The sequence below is a fragment of the Tamandua tetradactyla genome, chromosome 11 (assembly GCF_023851605.1).
Source record: "Tamandua tetradactyla isolate mTamTet1 chromosome 11, mTamTet1.pri, whole genome shotgun sequence".
Taxonomy (NCBI): domain Eukaryota; kingdom Metazoa; phylum Chordata; class Mammalia; order Pilosa; family Myrmecophagidae; genus Tamandua; species Tamandua tetradactyla.
In genome coordinates, this window is record NC_135337.1 from 79,977,095 (window position 1) to 79,998,655 (window position 21,561).

Consider the following 21,561-nt stretch of genomic DNA (forward strand, 5'->3'; position numbering starts at 1 on the left):
AGGCTGCTATAAACTTCGGGTCTGTGCTTTCCAGTGCTCATAAGCACTGATATCTGAATAACATATCTTACTGAGTTCAAGTTTAAAGGGGAACCACCAACTTATCCCCCTAACAGGGGTGCAGGGGCGTTCCCATTGCTCGGAGGCGTCTGAGCACTTGCTATGGTTGGACACTTTCATTTGTAACCGGTTGGGGGTGTGCAGATCTATCAAGATGGCTTTGTGATTCCCCAGTGACTCCTGAGGTTCAACAGTTTTCATGAACTGATGCATTTGTATTTTCCAAATTATTTTGCCCATCTTTCTGTAGGACTGGCAACGTTGCTCTCACAGATTTGATGGGCTTTTTAAAATAGCAAGTATTTAGAGAGGGACAAGGACAAGAAATCAGAAGGTCCCTAACGGTTCTGGAGAGGAACTGTCGTTGGGATGGCATGGCGGGGAGCAGAGGTGGGGGAGGGGCATTCTAACAACAAGCACGGGGCGGGGTTCCACTGTCACGTGCCAGGAGGAAGGCTTCTGATTGGGCGAGGGGGGAGATATAAGACGCCGGGTTGCTACGGTAGCGGCCAAACGGGAGAAGGCGGAGAGGAGGTCTGATCCTCCTCCACCTGCTCCTAGCGCTCCTGAGCGTCCCACCGTACCTGCTTCTGTATCCTGCCATTTCACCTGCTGACCTGATTTTGAGCCCATTTTCCACACTCTCTGCCTAATTTTCCCACCCAGAACCCTCTGCCTTTTCCCCTGATTCCTCCACTTCCATCCCCCATCCCAAGTACCAGTTCCGTGCCATCCTTCCTGTCCTTTTCCTCCCCTTCCTCATTCTCTACCCTTCCCCCCTCCTCACCCACCCCTTCCCCCTCCTCACCCCACCCCTTCCCCTCCTCACCCCACCCCTTCCCCTTCCTCCACGGCCCCCCCTGCCCTCCTCCCAGCCTAAGGCTACCCCCAAGGACCAACCCAAAATGGGGTCTCTGGGGCTCCTCTTTTGGCTCCTCCTGGTCCAGTCATCCTGGTCAATGTTGGGTCACCCAAACGCCAGTGTGAGTAAATGTTGCACTTGCCTTACTTGATTTTAACTGGGTTGTCACATTGTAAGTTTAAATGATGAGTTTCCCTTGGGGTGTTTGAGGGGAGATAGGTCCTCCTTGCAGAGCCAATACCTACCTATGAGTGGGTTTCTTGCTCCAGCCTTAATGGACTCTGTCCACTGCTTTCATATTGCGTTCTGGGTCCTATAACCCCTGCAGGTTCCACACAAGGAAAAGGTGGAAACTGTGGAAATCTGAGAAGCATAACTTTATAACATCAAAAAGTAATGAATTATTCTATCACGGGAGTCATGATGCCAGACTTGGTTCTGGAAACTCTGAGCTAGAAGGGGGCCTCAGGCTCTGTCAGTTTAAAGGGCCAGTGCTTTATGTACTCCATATTTTCCCTGAGTAAGTCCCCCATAGTTCTGAAAGCTTGATAGCCTTGGGAACAGTGGTCCCTAATTATTATGGGTTCAGCTCAGGCCTTAAACTTTTGATTAGATCATCTCCATAAAGATGTGACATGCCCAAATTTGGGTGTGGCCTTTTGATTAGATGGAGATGTGACCTCACCCATTCAAGGTGGGTCTTGATTAGTTTACTGGAATCCTTTAGAAGAGCAAACATTTTGGAGACAGCTCAGAGCTGAGAGTTGGATGTTTGGAGAAGCTTGGAGGGCTGATAGAGCAAATGCAAATGCTCAGAAATAGTTGCTTCATAGCTGGCAGAGCCAATACAAGACCCCGATGTTTGGAGATGCAGGGCCCAGCAGTCATTGCCATGTGCCATCCTGTGGGATGCTAAGCAAGCCAGAACCCAGAGTTGTGTCCTGGAGGAGCTAAGTGAAGGCCCACAGATGCCAAGTGAGGAATCCCCACAGGAAACAGAGGATGAAAGCAATGGAGCCCAGGAGCAAGTGACCAGCAGGAGCCAGCCACACGCCTTCTCACCTAACAGAGGTGTTCCAGGCAGCATCAGCCTTTCTTGAGTGAAGTAATCTCTTGTTGGTGCCTTAATTTGGATATTTTCTTGGCCTTAGAACTCTAAATGTGTAACTTATTAAATCCCTTCCTAAAAGCCATTCCTTTTCTGGTATAATGCTCTCCAGCATCATTAGCAAACTAAAACAGGGGGAATGTATTGTTTGCAAGCTTACAGTTCTATGGCTATAAAAATGTACAAACCAAGGCATCCGGGGAAAGATACCTTGACTCAAGCAAGGCCACTGGATCCAGAACAACTCTAGGGACATTTACTTTCTGCATCTCCAGACGACTGGGTCTCATGTTGGCTCTGTTGCTTCAATAGTCTCTTCCCAAAATGATTCTCTCTTAAGGGACTCCAGTAAGCAACACGAACTTGAATGGGTAGAGACACGTCTCCATGGAAACCACCTAATCAAAAGATCCCATGCAGCCCAATTGAATGAGGATTAAAGAACATGGCTTTTCTGGGGTCTACAACAGTTTCAAACTGACAAAGGCAGCTGCACGTAATTACGTGTATCCTGACAATCATTTATGCAGAGTTTGTCTTTCTAAAGCAATACTCTATTTGCTTTTTCAATTTAAATGAGTAATTCCTCACAAGGCTGATCTACAGAAGTGAAATCAAGCATCTGATGGGTGGCTGGCCACAGTTTGGGTTTCTTCCTCAGGAGAGGGTTTAATTTGCATGAAACAGACTTGATGTGTGGATGAGTGTGAATTAAACTGTAAATGCATTTTCTCCTAAAATTCTTGTATGTTTTTTCAGAAACCAGTATGCTTACCTTTTTTTGTAGTCACCACACATTCCAGAAACACCCTATTCAATTTACCTATTCATTTTCACGGTTGCTGTTTATTGACTACTATGCCTTGTAAGTGCTGGTTTATAGCATGAGTGAAATAGGAAGGTGAATTCTTGCCAGTAGTTATTTGAAATTGGGTTTCTAACCATCCTTAATTCTTATAATTTCACACTTTATGACATACAATAATCCACTCTTTTTCACATGGTGATTACATGGTATTCTGCTGACATAATATATTTTGTATACAGAATGAAGCTAAGTTTGGAAAGAACACGTCAGATTTTTTAAAAATAATGTTGGCCTAAAAATTATTCTTTATTTAATTATTACTGGAATAACAATACTAGTGTAACTATAACAACTATCATCTATTCAATTATATCAGTTGTATCTATACATCTATATGGCACATCAGAATGATGCAATATATTTATATATGGGTCCCCTCACTTATCAGAATTCATTTCTATCTGCTGAATAAATTTTAATTGGTTTTTGTGACTTTTGCCCATTTTTTAATACAGGTTAGCTATATTTTTAGAACTTTTCCAGTGGATTTATTCCAAGAAGTTTATGAACATCTTACTGAAAAAGTAGACTTCTTGACTAATGTAAGTTCTTAATTTTATTTACTATTTATAATTATATATTGGCTTGTAGGTTCAATCCAAAATTTAAAAACCTTTGAATTTTTTGTCAAAATGAACTCAGCTTGTGTATGAAGATTGTTTTCTGTTGGTTTATTGATCTATAAGTGATGTATAGTAAAATGCACTCATGTAGATTTGTTCAGTTTTAAATGTTTGTACATCCATGAAAGCAGTTTTGCAACCAAGAATGTAAACATCGCAAACACCCCCAAATGTTTCCTCTTGTCCACCTGCCATCCTCCATCCCCCATTCTATACATTCCCTGCCGGGGTGCTGGACAACAACCCATCTGCCATCTGTCAATATAGATTAATAGTCATTTTGTAGAATATTATATAAAAGGAACGTATAGTAGGTAGCTTTTTTTTTTCTGGGTTCTTTTACTCATAATAATCATTTTGAAACTTAGCTGATATTGCATGTATTGGCAGTTTGCTCCTTTATCAGTGGGTTTTACTCCATTCATGTATATAACAACCTGTTAATCCATGGCCTTCTGGAAGGCACGGAGACTGAGTGTTCCACTTAAAGGTGCCACATTCACAATTTCCAGTAACAAAGCCAGCTAAGCACAAAACACGAAGCCCTCAACGTTCCATCTTCCTCGAAACAGTGGAATCCATTGGAGAGTTTTGAGGGACATGGTTATGTCTTAGAGCCCATTTAAGATTTCTATGAGTGGTTCTTTGTACCTCTTATATTGTACAGTTTTTGAGGTTCTTATTATTTCAAGTATTGCTATTTCAGCTAGTTGATATTTTATAGGACCATTTTCGAATTGGACCCGATATTTATGGATTTCCACTGGTGGCTGTCAATGTTGCTGTCTTCTTGGGCATTATTTCCATTGTCATGTTCTTAAGGATATGTATTCCAGATGTGAGTATTTCAATTAACTCGCAAGCATGCTGTAAGTCATAATAAACCTAAACGTTTTATAGTTGTGGTCTTTTTGTTTCTTTTAGGGTACTAACATGAATGCAAAAATGGTGTTTGAAATTGAAGCTAAACTGGTAATATCATTAGTTTAAAATTTGGAGGTAAAGCACTCGGGGAACCCCATTGACTTATCAAACAAACAAACAAAAAAAGAAAAAGAAGCAAATGAAAAACCAAACAAAAATTCAATAAATGTTTTCTCTAATAAGGGGATACTCACATAAAATAAGAATGAAATGTGACCCCCACCACACAGCATCCAAGAAATAAAATAAAATAAAAAGGAACTCAGGAAACAAGACAGCTGTATAAGATCAAAGTGAAAACTTCCATTTAAAAATGCTTTCTATTGAAAGTGAAATACTGAGTATTAGCTGGGCACTTTGATTTACTGTTAGTGGAACTGTGAATTCTTACAATACTCCTGGAAAGAAGTTTCGTATTATCTAATGCAAGGCCTTAAAAATATTTACACACTTTTATCCAGCATGATCCTACTGCTAGAAACCTACAAAGTTTACCTTCCTACTTTTTTTTGATTGCACTTTTGAAAGTTCTTATAAACACTGAGACAATGTATTCCTCTAGTATAGTGTTACATAGAAAAGAAGAAATCGTTTCATGCCTAAAATATTTGCATCATAAATTTACAATATAACTGGATAAAACCTGAAGTCCTACTTAATCTGAGCCCAACACTAGATCCTTTAATTCACAGTTCACTCTTAGGTAGTGAAGATACTCCAGGCATAGAAGCATCTTCCTCCACATGCTTTTTGCACATCCCCTACTCTCTCCTTCGCTACCCTTGAGAACTTCCTTCAGATGAAGAGTGCTTTCTAGGCTGATCTTCCTGGATGCATTGTTCAGTAACACTATATGTTTCCATGCTACAATAAGTTTCCATTATTACAAGTTTTTTTGAGCTGCCTCAGCAGCTAATCGCCACTTACAATATTTGAATGGGAGAATATGTTCTAGGTAATAAACTGTTCCTTTACCTGGTGTTTCAATAGGTTCCTGCTTATATTTGATGGAGCTATACTTCAGTGATGTCATTTGGGGATAGTTGGGGTTTTGGAAGAACATTTTGCCCTCTCCAGAAGATTTTTTCATATTGGAAGGGTCTGTCACTAGAGTGGGTTAGGCAGATGGAAGTATCTGATGTTCTGGAGAGGCTGAGCCCTCTAGGTTTCAGGACTTCACTGGACCAGGATCCGTGTGGAAGTTGCAGCTTTCTGGACTTGTATGGAACCCATGTGGAATCTTATATATCGCCCCAGGTGTTCTTTAGATTGGCTGGATGGTTTTGGTAGGGGCTTGGCAGGTTTTGACAGGTAACAAGGTCTAAGTGAAGCTTGCATAAGAGCAACCCCCAGAGTAGCCTCTCGACTCTGTTTGAACTCTCTCTGCCACTGCTACTTTATTAGTTACACTTCTTTCCCCCTTTTGGACAGGATGGAATTGTTCATCCCAAGGTGCCAGGGCCGGATTCATCCCTGGGAGTCCTCTCCCACGTTGCCAGGGAGACTTTCACCCCTGGATGTCATGTCCCACGTAGGGGGGAAGGCAACGATCTCACTTACAGAGTTGGGCTTAGAGAGAGTGAGGCCGCATGTGAGCAACAAAAGAGTCCTCCAGAAGTAACTCTTAGGCATGCCTATAGGTAGGCTAAGCTTCTCTGTTATCCAAGTCCATGATATTGCCTTTCCTTTGTTTGCTCACGGGCTTTTAAAACAATCCTGGTTCTGAAACTCATGTTTTCATCTGGACGTGGACAAATAAGTGCTTTGAGGTTACTGATGCTTTAGTATATTTATTATAAAAACGTCTCCCATTCTCATTATTAAAACTGAGTAGATTTGTTCATGTTTAGAAATGAGGAGAAAGATTTTTATCCCCAAACTGGGGATAAATTTTATCCCCAGTTTGGGGATAAGGTAAATTAGGTATTTACCTTAGTGCTTTTGTCAGAAAATGGTAATGAAGTATTACATACCATTTAAATTATGTTTTAAAAATCTTTCTTTTTTTTTCATTGTTTGGATTAATTATCCTAAACCCACCCAATATTAAAACTTCACTTGGATGTAATTTTGACAGTTTATGTGGAATTAGCAGATTTGTAATTCTTCTAACCAGTTTGCAATTCTTCTAAAGTAAAAATCAGTCTCTCATAAGAATATTCATTAACTATTTTGACATTAAATTTAATATTGTTTACTTTCTTCTAGGTGGGGCATAGATTATATTCAGGTAAGATTTTAGCTTATGTTTTCTGTGAAAGAGTTTCTCAATATTGGTGCTTGATGTGGGTTTTAATTCAGTTAGAATAAAATGCCATGAGTTAAGATGTCTGGTTTCTTGATAACTGGAAAATGTTAGAATTCCTGGTCTGAATGAAGAAGAAGGTAGCATTACTGCCAACAGGAAAAAGGGACTGAGAGGAGGGACAAATTATGGGGGTCTGAAGAACAAAAGTTCTGTTTAGAAAAGCTTAGGGAGAAATTGATGACATTAGTCTGAGTTTTGGGGTGATAGGTGACTGGCACAATCTGGATCTAGGGACAAATGAGACACTATTGGTGTATGCCAAGGAAATTCAGGCTCAGAAAAGGTTCCAGTATTGCTGGGTAAAGTAGATGTGTAATAGATATTTGTACCAGTTGATAAGAAACGTAAGTGGTGGGAACCATTAATTCTAGTGGAGAATGATTAGGAATGGGCATGATGCAAAATGGGGGTAATGAACTCCACACATGCATCATATGTCGGGGTAATTAAGTATTGATGTCTGTCGAAACTCAGGGTTCCAATACATTGCATATCAGGGTCTGATGTGAGAAGTAAATGCCAGTCAGGAAAGTCTGAAATTCTAGGTGCTATTCGAGGCTCTTTGCCCCCATAATACCAGATCATGCCCCTTTACTGCTGGTACATCAGGGCAATTCCTTCTTATTCATTTCTTCTAATCTTCTTAGGGACAGTTTTACAAGTCGAAGAAGAAATCTCAGAGGCTCTGAAGGAACACAAAATAATCAGAGAAAAATTATCTGAATACAAAGATAAGGTATATATAGATTTTGCTATTTCCAGGTTTCAATCTTGAGCTCTTTCCATGGGTCTTATTATTCCATTCTTATTGTAGGATTTCTTTCATTACAGTGTCTTCTATCACAGTTTGTTTTCTATAAGCATTCTAAATCTGCAGCCAGCATCATAAGTATAGAGTATTGTGTTCTTTACTTCTGTCAGGGCTCATGTACTCGGGGCTTGGTTTCAACACCACTGTCATTTATATTTTGAACTCTGAGTCCTTTATTATATATTTTAAAGATCATCAGACTGAAGGATGATGTGGGGGAACTCCGCAGAGTAAAAATCAGTCTCTCGGAAGAACTGAATTCATACAAGGTAAAAGTATCTTCTTCATCCTGGATCACACCTTAAAAATGGAAGTAAAAGTGTTGCATAATCATTACTAACCTGAATATGTTTCGTGTAGGGTAACAACAAAATGCTCAGTGGGGGGTGGGCCATGGTGGCTCAGCAGGTAAGAATGCTTGCCTGCCAAGCCCGAGGACCCGGGTTCGATTTCCGGTACCTGCCCATGTAAAAAAAATTAAAAATTAAAAATAAAAAAATAAATGTTCAGTGGAATCAAAATCATAAGTGATGTGTTTGAAGGAATGCAAGTCCCATCGGAACTGGAGGGAGGTCAGAAGATCAAGGACCAAGAGTTGGTAAAAGTGTTGTTGCTAAATCTTTCCACGTTTTGGTGTTTGAGGTTTTGTTTGCACATTGGGTGCAAAATTTCTCAAAATCTCTTTTGCAATTTTTAGGCAAATCGTGCAGTGCCAATGTTCCAACACGGCCTGCGAGGCTTGGCCCCCAACCACTGTACCCTGGAAGGTAGGTGCTTATTGAGGAGAAAGTGTGGCTTAATGTAAATGCTCCCACATTGGAAGGTAAGGAATGGTTTCCTGATTTCTGGACTTGGGCCCTTTCTTTCAGCCTCCCAACCGTGTTTTCAGGTCCCTGTGCCCACAGTGCAGTACCCAATCTTCTCTACTTTTCAGAATATATTAAAGAAGTGCAAGCTGAACGTGATGCATTGCGCTCCGAGATCAGGGCATTAGAAGAGGAAAGCAAAAGGCTGGCAGTAAACATAGAGAAGCTCCGAATGTACCTGTCAGAGTAAGATATTCTCGTGTTCGCTGCCTCATATAGTCTTGTGTGAACGACTGTGTGGACCAATGTAGATAAATTTGTCATTTTTCAGAGAAGTTAATGCCATCTATGTTCCATATTAATCAGTAAAACTATTTTTTTTCCCTTCCTAACGGTGTCTGAGATTCTTGCTTGTAATTTATTTTTGGAGGAAGGAGTTGGTTGCCACCAGTTTCTCCTGTTCAGATGCTATTGTCATTTCGATCATCCATACTCTTTCATAAATTTCTGCAAATTATTTCGCCCTTGCATTCTCTGTGACCAAGTTAACATTGGGATTTTTCTTTCATTTACTGTACTTGGCCTTAAAACTCTTGAGTGGTTGGTGTGAAGGGTTCAGAATGAAATCTTTAAAACAGTGTAAAGAAAAAATAGCCATCGACCATGCCATGTATTTCAGACTTACTAGATGGAAAATATTCAGAAGAAATATTGTATAATATCACAAAGGTAAGGGGTTGGGAGTTACAAAATACAAAGACATCTTTGCAGAGTATACTTGGGTAATTCATTAGGGTATTGAAATATACATCACATTTTGAAATTAGGTAACTTCAAAATAGATACAACTTTATAGTGCATTTTGAATTCTCACTCTACAAAATAACTGATTTGACATTGGGATTTCTGTCGCCATTGCTGTTTCTGTCTACTCCTATTCTTTATATTTTCTGTGTATATGACCATCACTGAGAACAGTTTAGTATTTTCTCTGGACTCAGGCAGCTACTGCCTGATGCTAGTAAACACTGAAACTGGACTACCCACTTTATCCCTCTCTCTCTGCTTAGCAAACAGCCAGTTTATTCTTTCTCCAAAACTTTTTGAGGTTCACACTTAATGTCTGGCCTTGACAGACTCAGGTCTCTTTGCAGTGTTTGTTTTTAGGGCTCAATCTCTCCACCAGTGGTCATTCAGTCACCTAAAGAAATATTGTTTTCCTTCTTGGTGTGGATTTGGTGCCTCCAACAGCCATTCAGTCTGCTGTTTCATGGCTGCCCTATTCTCCTTCCCACAGCCACTTCCTTAGCTCAGGGTCAATCATCTTTCCTGCCCAGTCTCCTAGGGACTTTGTCTGCAATTTCATGTCCCTCTTGCATCTTCAAAACCTCAATCCATCCACTCCACAGCTGCTGGAGTGAAATTTCTAGACTACGTACTAAGGATATCATTCCAAGATACGATCCATATAGGACGCTCTAGGGTGCATGGATGGTTCAGTGGTATAATGCTTGCTTTCCATGCAGGAGACCCGGGTTTGTTTCCTGGACCATGCACCTAAAACCCATATATAGGATGCTCCATGCAGCCACGCAGCTGGGTCCAAGTGTAACTCTGTGCTTTTCCTATAGCTCCCTTCTAGGAATGAGTTACAACCAACCTTCAGAGTCAACAGGACCACCAGAAACCTTTTAATATCCATGTCTGCTGTTCTCTCCTGAGCAAAAATGTCCAGTTACATTCTTAGTACACAACAACCCCCTGCCCACTGAGGTTAAGTCCTTCTGGAGAAGGATGATGCACAAATAGGCAGATAGATACTGAGGACTCACTGATACCTAAAGTAAACCCTGAATGTATGGGTTCTAAATTGGTCCCCATACACGGGACCCATCTTCCAGTGTTCTAAATCTGTCTTCAGTGTGCTCAACTCTGCTGGGAAAATCATTGATTGCATTTATAAATTCAGTTACTTTATTTTTCAGGATTATAGCTATTAGTTCTTCAATGAATTTCATAATTTTGACTTCTAATTTCTAGAACATAGAGACACACTTAAACTTCCCGTTACTTACGTGGTGGTTTCTTTGTCTGGGAACCTCTGAGTCTATTTTTATTGTACTTTGGTTTCTAGTACATCACAATACCTTGTCCTGTCCTTTTTATTCTCGGTTACTTTTTTTTTTTTTATCTTTTTTTATTAACAGTATAACATATGTACAAAACAAAGAAATAAAAAAGCAATAGTTTTCAGAGCACTCTTCAAAACGTAGTTACAGGTCAGATCCCAGAGTTTGTCATGGGCTACCATACGATCCTCTCATATTTTTCCTTCTAGCTGCTCTAGAATATAGGAGGCTAGAGGGCTTAAATACTTTTTTATCACCACAATCAATTTTTTCCCCTTCTGTTTTGGTGAACAATAACATATATACAAAAAAGCTATAAATTTCCAAGCACAGCACACAATTAGTTGTACAACATATTTAATACTTTGACATGGATTACAATTTCACAATTTTAGGTTTCTGTTTCTAGCTGCTCTAAAATACTGGAGACTAAAAGAGATAACAGTTTAATGATTCAGCATTCATATCCATTTGTTAAGTCCTATCTTCTATGTGTAATTCCACTGTTATCTTTGATCTTTCCGTACATCTCTTTGGGGTTGTTTGGGCTATGGCAATTCTAAATTTTTGATATTGGAAAGGTCTGTCACTAATATGGGGTAGGGAGAGAAACTGGGCTAGGTTTCAGGACTTATCTGGACCAGGCACCCATCAGAGGTTGTAGGTTTCTGGAAAGTTACTCTAGTGCCTGGAACCCTTGTGGAATCTTATATATTTCCCTAATTGCTCTTTGGGATTGGCTGGAATGGTCCTGGTTGGGGGTTGGCAGGTTATGATAGGTAGCAAGGTCTACCTGAAGCTTGCATAAGAGCAACCTCCAGAGTAGCCTCTCGACTATTTGAACTCTCTCTGCCATTGATTATTTTATTAATTACACTTCTTTTCCCACTTTTTGTCAGGCTGTTATTGTTGATCTCATGGTGCCAGGTCTGGATTCATCCCTGGGATTCATCTCCCACATCTCCAGGGAGACTTTCACCCCTGGATGTCATTTCCCCCATAGGGGGGAGGGCAATGATTTCATTTGTAGCGTCGGGCTTAGAGAGACTGAGGCCACATCTGAGCAACAACAGAGGTCCTCCAGAAGTTACTCTGAGGCATGCCTATAGGTAGTCTGAGCTTCTCTGCTCCCTACATAAGCTTCACAAGAGTAAGCCTCATGATTGAGGGCATGGCCTGTTGATTTGGGTATCTGCTTGCTTACTTTTTTACTGACCATTTGGGCAAAAAAATTTGAAATTGAGGCATGGGATATTAATTTGAAAGAGAAAAGACTGGAATTTATTTTTGGTGGGTGATTAGGAACATTAGGAATCTTGGAGCCTTTTGAGTCAATAATTGTGATTTTTCAAAAAGGCTCAATCCCTAGAGCAGCCAGTGTATTTACTGGTCACCAGGACTCCTAATTTGTAGCTTTTCAAGTTCCCAAATGCCAGGGTGCCACCTTCTAAGCACATGCACATGTAGAAACTCTACCAAACTTGCTTGTATCTCAGCAGTCTCTTCTGGAATTCATCAGCGAACCTAGGGAAAAATACTTTGAATGCCAGGGTGACCATAATCCTTCATTTCTTTCCACTCCTGCATCTTGCATTCATGATGCTTCACTGCAATGTCAACTCAGAGATGATTTTGCTCACATGGGTCATATTACTTGATTCTTTTTGTTCTCAGGGGCAGATCAGGTGATTCAGACCCATTGACCCATGGCCTGTAGGAAACTCTCCCTGAAACGTCTCTCATGACTCAGGTTCCTGTTTATCCCTTCCCAAGATCTGGGCCTCAATGGTACTTTTTATGTACCATCCTGAGAGCTCTTTTAGGGTGGGGTCTGTGCCCATACCCATCTGTATCCTGTGACTTTTCATGGCATCCACCACCGTGTAGCCCCTGCAGAGAACATCTCTGGGAGTATTGGTCAGGTAATTAGAAATGAATGCATAAACCTTCTTCCTCTCTTGGGTGTTATTGTCCTTGATGCCTGGAGTCATTTGTGTTCCTCCTGATCCATAGAAAATCACAAGTCAAGTGGTGAATCTTTAGAACCAGAACCATGAATAAAATACAAAAGCACGAGCAAATAAATCTCAAACCTTCAGTGTCAGTGAACACAGTCTTGTTAAAGTAGATTGATGCACTGAACTCAGAGGTTTTCCAGATAAATCTGTTTCTGGGACATAAAACTCTGATGATGTGTCAGTTCAGATCACATTCAATTCAGTAGTTCCTGCCAGTACTAGTATTTCTTTGGTCTCAACCATGAACCTTAGGGTAACTGGCAGGAGTCCCACATGTGAGCTGTGGACACTCGAGGATTGAGCAGCGTTTAGCTGCCATGCCCTGGAAGGGTCTCGCTTTGTCTGCCGGTCTGTGATGGGGCCTCTGGCCTTGGACTGAGAAATGTGGAGAAATCAGAGGCATCAGCCCGAGTCAGCCTCATGTGTCGGTTTCTGGTGACTTGGTCCATCCTGATTTTCTACAATGGAATAAAGAGAGCTTTCACCCAAGAAACTGGCCCCAGGCAGGCACATAATGTGGCTCATAGTTCCTTTTTAGATTTGTTCATGCTATGTCCTAATGAATAGGAGAAGAGAGCTATGAGGGGAAGCTCTGAAATGCAGGTGAAGGAGCCAGGAGGCCCAAGTTCTGACTTTTATCTCTTAACAGAAAGGCTTGGATTCTTTCCTCTGCTTGTGTTTGTAAATCCACTGGTTTATGTGGGAGGTGTGAGGGGACATTTGAATCCAGAACTCAGACTGCTGGGAGGGAAACAAAACAGGATTTTACTTAGGGAACTAGCAGTGTCATATGTTTCTTCCCTGTTCCAGGAAGCTGGAACTAAAAGAATGCAAGAAGCGGGAATATGAGAGGCGGCCATTAGCTGCAAAGGAGAAGGCAAAAGCAGCCATGCAAGCAGTTCAGAAATACAAATGAGTTCAGCTGCTGAGCAGCAGTGGCTCTTGGAAACCCTGCTTGTGTGTTTTTTCTGTTTTAATTTTTAATCCTTTGTGCATTGGTCAGACCCAATTACCACAGAAGCATTCATAAATGGTCAGAAGACAGGTATCTTGAGAATATTCACAAGCAAAAATAATTTGTTAAGTTGACCAATTAAAGAAAAAGTTATCAGACATGTCCTGCTCTCCAATGATGGCCCAGCTATCAAGAACTTACTTCATGCAAACATTTCTGGCGGTGTTATAAATTATCATAATTCCTTGGGAAAGCAGTTTGGTGTTGGATGAATCAAAATCCATACAGATGGGTGGGCCACGGTGGCTCAGCAGGTAGAGTTCTTGCCTGCTATGCTAGAGACCTGGGTTCGATTCCTGGTGCTTGCCAATGCAAAAAAAAATAATAATAAAATCCGTATAGATGATTTTGCCATTTCATAGGACCAGCAGTTACAGCCTGGGGAAATACACAAAGAATATAATGATGGAGGATACACAATAACAGAATTACTCAGGGACAGAGTGAGAGCAGTTAAAGACAGTATAGCATATCAACTCAGAATCCAGGCAGCAAATGTTAAATAAGTTAACTAGAAATACCATTGATTCTCCTGCTCTATAATCATGTGAAATGTGTTTTTACATGTAGATAAAGTCCATCGGGGTACGGTTGTGAGGGCGATGAGAAGATGTTTAGAGTACTTATATTTGTATTCAGTGTTGTGCTTTAACTGATTAAAATAATTATAATACATAGGCGAAGCATGGAAGAAATGAAACGAAGAATGTGGAAGTCAGAGAGCTCGTTCAGACATCAGGTATCCTCCCCTGCCTGACAGTAGCAGAATTCTGTAGCACCTAATGCATGTGATTCCAGCGAGTCTCAGAACCCTAAACATGGTTTTTTTTGATGTGTTGTCTTTTTCAGATTATCCTTCACGAGGAGAAGGCTCATGACAACTGGGTAAGCATTTTTTTTTTTCTTTCATTCTTCTTCTGCATAATTGACCACCACACTAAATATAAGTGTGTTTGTCCCCCTTAGCTCAGAGCTCGTACTTTACAGAGGGAGGTGTTTGTGAAGGCCACTGAATCTCATAAGTTGAGACAGAGGTAAACAGTTTTTAAGGCTAAACGGTTTGGTATCCAAGAAAAGACTTGGGTTTCTGTATCTTATTATTATTATTTTAAAATCTTTCTTTATATTCAAGATTATTGGAAGAAACTGATAAAAACAATTTGCGAGGAGAATGCAGGATTTGTAAACCAATGCCAGGAAGATATGACATACAGAAATCTCCATGGAGAGGTAAGGAGCACAGTGCCAAGAGCAGGTATTATTTTCTACAGCCAAATCCACATAGTGTGGGTTATCATTGTGCTGCTAGAAAAACCATCCCAAAGACTTAGTAAAGACCTCATAGTGCCTCATGGGGTGAGAAGACAATGTTCCCCTCCTCCTGCCCCAGCCAGAATGGCTATTTGCACCCATCCCCTGGGACTAGGGGGTCATGCTCTCCCATTAATGTTGAATCACAGCTTACTGGACGCCTCCCCCAGGTTCAATTCTTAACTAAAGAGATATGACTAGAAGGGAACTGGGTCAGGACCCACCTCCCACCATGCAATACCCACTTTGAAGGATTTATTTTACCTTTTTTTTTTTTATAAAAATAATATGAACTGCATTTTAGAATGTGGGCTCTATGTCCTGCCTAGAGAAGAAATTTTCATGCTTTGTGTTTTGGCTATGCTTTGTGTCTACTTCAACAGGGCTTTAAGGCTGCCAACAAGGATTTCTTGTTGTTGGATGTCCTTTTTTTCTTTTCAGTTTAATTTTTATTGTGATACGAAGTATTCATCATACCTTTAATACCTTTGTAATTTGAATCCTATGATGCTATAAATGTAACCTCAAGTCATACCATTAATGCCCTGTGGATTGTTCCTTTTCTACAGCTCTAATATTAATGCCTATAAGTACATGCTGTCCATAAGCATTTATATACACCTGGGCAGATACAGAAGTCAGATTAAATATAAATTGAAAGGACCGACCAGTGCTGATCCATGCATAGGTTATTCTTCCTGTCCAAAGCAGTTCTTATTTTTATTTTATGTTTCTTTATTAGAGAAGTTGTGGGTTTACAGAATAATCATGCATAAAATACAGGATTCCCATATACCACCCTATGATTAACACCATGGTTTAGTGATTGGAATGGAACCTTGTTAAAAATGATGAAAGTACCTTTTTTTCTGCAATATTAACTACAGCCCGTGGTCTGTCTTAGGGTTCACTGGTTGTGTTGTGTAGTTCCAGGGATTTAAAAAAAAATGTATTCTGATACTACGTATTGAAATTTTCCCCTTTAAATCACATTCATATATATGTTTCAGAGCTTTTAATTACATTCACAATATTATGCCACCAGCACCAGCATCCATCACCGAAACTTTTCTATCATTCCGAATGGAACACTCTACATTTTAAGTCTGAAATTCCATATCCTATCCCTACCCCATCCCATAGTAATCCGTATTCTCGATTCTGACTCTATCAGTTTGCTTATCGTAATTGATTCAAGTCTGCCTATAAATCATTCACCCTTCCCATACTTACTGAGAGTTTCTTGTTTTAGTGTTGAGGTCAAGATACAGTTGAGACCTAACCTGTCCTCAAGTGCTTTGCATGTTGTAATAACCCCTGGGTTGGCAGGCAGGGCTTTATGGTGTCCTTCTCAGGGATCAGGGGACAGTCCCTGTCCTGGTCATCAGGGGTCATCTAAGGCACCTAGGAAACCCTGGGTCTCTATTGGAGACCTGAGTGTGTAAAGAGTCTAAGGCAGTGAAAGAAGGGTGTGTAGGGGCAGTGAATCTTCTGAACAGAATGTGCAAGTCAGAATAAAGCTGAGACAGTTCTCCTGCTTCTTTCTGACCCAGGACCTGGTGCAGCACCCCTGTGGAATGGCAGCTCAGGAAGACCACTCCCTACCGAGGCAACGGAGAAGGGCAAGGTAAATGCTGTGGGCATTTTCAATGACAAGATAACCCCCTCTTCTGTCCTCACCTCTGGGTCTGGGATATCTTGACCATCTCAATTTTCAAAATGCAGCAAGCATGGCTTCTCCAAGCCCAGCTTATCACCCGTGGGGAGCCTCCAGAAGCTGTATTGCTTAGAGGCTGAGTAGGACCTTCAGTGTTGTATTTCTGTGATGAACACAAGGAGAACCGCACTTAAATCCCATGGCACAACTGACTCCACTGATTTCCTTTACTGTGGGAGGGTGCTGGGTTATCAATAGGAGGTTGCTATTGTTTTTGAGTTTTAAAAACTTCTCAGTTTTGGGCTGGGTGTGAGCCATATAACTTTACAAGATGAAAAATCATCCCTCCAACTTTTTCTTGTATGCTTAATTCAATTGTGAATGCTAGTCAAGGTAGATTCATTGTAAATTTCATAAGTCAGTTTGTCCCACCTCTGTTTGGAAATGTGCTGTTGAAGAATCCCAAAAGATTTTTCTACTAGGTACAAGTGTTTTGAATAATGAGAACTTATGTATTAGTGTTCTAGTTTGCTAGCTGCCAGAATGCAATATACCAGAAACGGAATGGCTTTTAAAAGGGGTGATTTAATGAGTTGCTAGTTTATAGTTCTAAGGCCGAGAAAATGTCCCCATTACAACAAGTCTATAGTAATGTCCAATCAAAGGCATCCAGGGAAAGATACCTTGGTTCAAGAAGGCCGATGAAGTTCAGGGTTTCTCTCTCATCTGGAAAGGCACATGGTGAACACGGTCAGGGCTCCTCTCTCAGCTGGAAGGGCACATGGCAAATACAGCATCATCTGCTAGCTTTCTCTCCTGGCTTCCTATTTCATGAAGCTCCCTGGGAGGCACTTTCCTTCTTCAACTCCAAAGGTTGCTGGCTCGTGGACTCTGCATCGTGGTGCTGCAGCATTCTCTGCTCTCTCTGAGTCTCTCATTCTCCAAAATGTTTCCTCTTTTATAGGACTCCAGTAAACCAATCAATACCCACCCAAATGGGTGGAGACATGTCATCCCTTAATCCAGTTTAACAACCATTCTTGACTAAACCACATCAACCAGGGAGATGATCTCATTACAGTTTCAAATATACAGTATTGAATAGGGATGATTCTACCTTTATGAAATGGGATTTATAATTAAAACATGGCTTTCTTAGGGGGCAAATATCCTTTCAAACCAGCACAATTAGTAAGAGCAAAGGTACACTAAACTGAGACATTGAACATTGACAGTCATTCCCTGTTGGGTTAATTCCAGTAAAGGTCTTACGTTGAATTATGTTCACCATCAGCATGATCTCTTGGGGCTTGTGCAGGCAATAAAGCTGGTGATTCCCCTGATCATACCTCATGCACCTTTCCTCCTTGAAGTAGAACATTTATTGAATTCTGTTATTTAGAATTCCTGACTCAATTTTCATAGAATGAAAGTAATGTGCATCTCACAGTGTACTAAACTGCATTATCACCTAGGACTTAAGATAAACAGTAAGGCTGAGCCTAATTGTTTCTATCAGAAAACACTTTCCACATTCTCTTGCAGGACTCTGGGGATACCATCTCCCCAGAGATCATGAGCCTATGGGCAGAATTTCTGGAGAGTAGAAGACCCTTCTGTCAGGGAAGGAAGCAGAGGGAGACAAGCAGATCTTGCAAGCAGAGCTGTTGTTGAATCAGCTCTGCCTCTTAAATTTGTGTACCTCTGGGCAAGTGCTCTAGTTCCTCTCTGTGGTTCTGTCCCCTTCCACCGAGAAGGGGACTGTTCCACTTAACACGCAGAGTCTTGAGAAACAGAGATGAGCCAGGAAAGGCTGGAGGAAGGTTCTCTGAAAAGGAGCTATTTCATTTCTTTTAATTCTGTGTGTTCTTGATAGCAAATAGTGAGCTTCTGTGGTGGAGGTGAAGGGAGGAGGGTCAGGTGGGTCCTTGGAATGGATGCTTCAGGTGGGAATACTCTGTCTTTATTCTTTGGAATTGCCTGTTAGTTCCCAGAAGAGCCCCCACCACACATGTCTGCAGACATGGCCGTGACCTGTGTGGTGACAGCTGTTCACTCTGTGCCATCAATGAACTCTTCCGTGACTGAGTGGGAAGTTGGAATTTCCAGGCCCTGAGGTTGCTCAGAGGGGAAAGGTGCCAGGCTTTGACAGTTGCTTCCTTGGGTTTCAGCTTTGGTCTGTAATATGTGAACTCAACTCCTTCTGTCTTCAGGTCAAAACGACTGCAAGAGGGCCCCCTCTTTTCCCAAGACCACCCTTCATGGACCACCCTGTGAGAGAACTTATGTCACCAATGGAGAGATATGGGCTGTCTCCTCCACCTTGGGAGTGTTTTGGGCCTTGGCTTCCACCTTCACTTCCAGCTGGACCTCTGCCTCTACCTGCATTTCGACTGCCACCTCCACCTGGAACACAACCTCCACCTCCACCTGGACCACGACCTCCAGCTCCACCTCCACCTGCACCACAACCTCCAAGTGGAACACCACCTCCACCTCCACCTGAAGAACCACCTCCACCTCCTCACCACCTCCCTCCACCTGGACCACGACTTCAGCTAAACCTCCACCTGGACCGGAATCCATTGGAACACGACCTCCACCTCCACCTGGACCACACTTACAACTACACCTCCACCTGGACCACAACCTCCAGGTGGAACACCACTTCCAACTCCATCTGGACCACGACTTTCAGCTCCACCTCCACCTGGACCACAACTCCATTTGGAATACGACTCCCCTCCACCTGGACCACGACTTCCAGTTCACCTCCAACTGCACCACAACCTCCGGTGAACACCACCTCCACCTCCACCTGGACCACGACTTTCAGCTGTACCTCCACCTGGACTGGAATCTCCATTTGGAACACGACCTCCACCTCCACCTGGACCACGACTTACAACCACACCTCCACCTGGACCACGACTTCCACACCTCCACCTGGACCACAACCTCCAGGTGGAACACCAACTCCACCTCCACCTGGACCACGACTTTCAGCTGTACCTCCACCTGGACCGGACCTCCACCTGGAATCCACCTCCACCTCCACCTGGACCACGACTCCAGGTTCACCTCCACCTGGACCACGAATTCCAACTTCACCTCCACCTGGACCACAACCTCCAGGTGGAACACCATCTCCACCTCCACCTGGACCAGACTTTCAGCTGTACCTCCACCTGGACCGGAACTCCATTTGGAATACGACCTCCACCTGGACCACGACTTCCAGGTTCACCTCCACCTGGACCACGACTTCCAGTTTCACCTCCACCTGCACCACAACCTCCAGGTGGAACACCATCTCCACCTCCACCTGGACCACGACTTCCAACTCCACCTCCACCTGGACCACAACCTCCAGGTGGTACACCACCTCCACCTCCACCTGGACCACGACTTTCAGCTATACCTCCACCGGAATCTCCATTTGGAACACGACCTCCACCTCCACCTGGGCCACGACTTACAACTACACCTCCACCTGGACCACAACCTCCAGTGGTACACCACCTCCACCTCCACCTGGACACGACTTCCAGTTTCCCACCTCCACCTGCACCGCAACCTCCAGTGGAACACCATCTCCCCCCACCTGGAGAACGACTTCCAACTCCACCAGGACCACAACCTCCAGGTGGTACCACCTCCACCTCCACCTCCACCTGGACCACGACTTTCAGCTATACCTCTACCTGGACCGGAATCTCCAATTGGAACACGACCTCCACACCACCTGGCCACGACTTACAACACACCTCCACCTGGACCACAACCTCCAGGTGTACACACCTCCCCTCCACCTGGACCACAACCTCCAGGGGAACACCATCTCCACCTCCATCTGGACCACGACTTTCAGCTGTACCTCCACCTGGACCAGAACCTCCATTTGGAATACGACCTCCACTTCCACCTGGACCACGACTTCCAGGTTCACCTCCACCTGGACCACAACCTCCAGGTGGAACACCACCTCCACCTCCACCTGAACCACGAATTCCAACTCCACCTCCACCTGGACCACAACCTCCTGGTGGTACATCACCTCCCCCTCCACCTGGACCACGACTTTCAGCTATACCTCCACCTGGACCGGAATCTCCATTTGGAACACACCTCCACACCATCTGACACGACTTTCAGCTGTACTCCACTGGACCCGAACCTCCATTTGGAATACGACTCCCCTTCTACCTGGACACGCCTTCCCACCTCCACCTGCACCACAACCTCCAGGTGGAACACCACCTCCACCTCCACCTGGACCACGACTTTCAGCTATACCTCCACCTGGACCGGAATCTCCATTTGGAACACCACCTCCACCTCCACCTGGGCCAAGATTTCCAGCGCCACACCTATGCACCAGCACATCAAGTGGAACAACCTCCACCTCCACCTGGGCCACGACTTACAGCCCACCTCCACCTGCAATGCAACTTCCATTTGGAACACAACCTCCACCTCCACCTGGAACACGACTTACAGCTCCACCTCCACCTGCACTACAGCTCCATTTGGAACACGACTCCCCCACTCCACCTCGACCACGACTTCCAGCTCCACCTTCACCTGAACCACAACCTCCATTTGGAACACGACCTCCACCTCCCCTGGACCTCCACTTGGACCTCTGCCTCTTCTGATTGAAGCTCCCACCTCCACCTGGACCTCCCCTTGGACCCCCATATCACCTGGATTTCATCCTGCACCTCCACCTTCCCCATGTGGTCTTAATTGGGGCTTTTCAAAAAGCAAAATATCTGTGCTTTTTTATAAGTACTGTTCTACATTCAGGGCATATTAAGGAAGAATGTATTCCCTAGTGTAGCTTATGTTAAATTATTCAGTAATGCTTGAATCATTGTAATCAAATCATTGTTCGTTCGAATTTAAATTACTGAATAATAAATGAATTTTAGTTGTTAAGGACAATCGAGTATCGGGAGACACATTCTCTAGCAAGACAATGAGGGAGGTGTATCATAGAACAAGAGTAATCTAAAAGAGTTCTCAATGTCAAAGCTATAACAATTTAAGCAACAATTA

At 42.8% G+C, this 21,561-nt stretch overlaps 1 protein-coding gene across 1 annotated transcript; it reads left to right on the forward strand.

The window, feature by feature from the left end:
- Window positions 1-502: 502 nt before the first annotated feature.
- On the forward strand, window positions 503-21,088 carry LOC143649166 (uncharacterized). Its single transcript, XM_077119367.1, has 18 exons — window positions 503-1,043; window positions 3,354-3,440; window positions 4,246-4,359; window positions 5,877-6,062; window positions 6,654-6,675; window positions 7,401-7,489; window positions 7,756-7,833; window positions 8,262-8,331; window positions 8,499-8,616; window positions 14,211-14,271; window positions 14,382-14,417; window positions 14,499-14,566; window positions 14,665-14,762; window positions 16,397-16,470; window positions 18,714-19,338; window positions 20,052-20,149; window positions 20,193-20,443; window positions 20,791-21,088. The coding sequence occupies exons 1-18, from the start codon at window positions 966-968 to the stop codon at window positions 21,086-21,088; spliced, it is 2,451 nt and encodes an 816-aa protein (XP_076975482.1). The 5' UTR covers window positions 503-965.
- The last annotated feature ends 473 nt before the right edge of the window (window positions 21,089-21,561 follow it).

What these genes read in the sequence shown, in the direction of transcription:
- LOC143649166 (XM_077119367.1), top strand. Translation starts at nt 966, where the DNA reads ATGGGGTCTCTGGGGCTCCTCTTTTGGCTCCTCCTGGTCCAGTCATCC. An exon ending in AACAAAAGAGTCCTCCAGAA is followed by an intron (nt 6,063 to 6,653) that starts GTAACTCTTAGG and finishes ACTTTCTTCTAG; the next exon opens with GTGGGGCATAGATTATATTC. An exon ending in AGGCAACGGAGAAGGGCAAG is followed by an intron (nt 16,471 to 18,713) that starts GTAAATGCTGTG and finishes TTCTGTCTTCAG; the next exon opens with GTCAAAACGACTGCAAGAGG.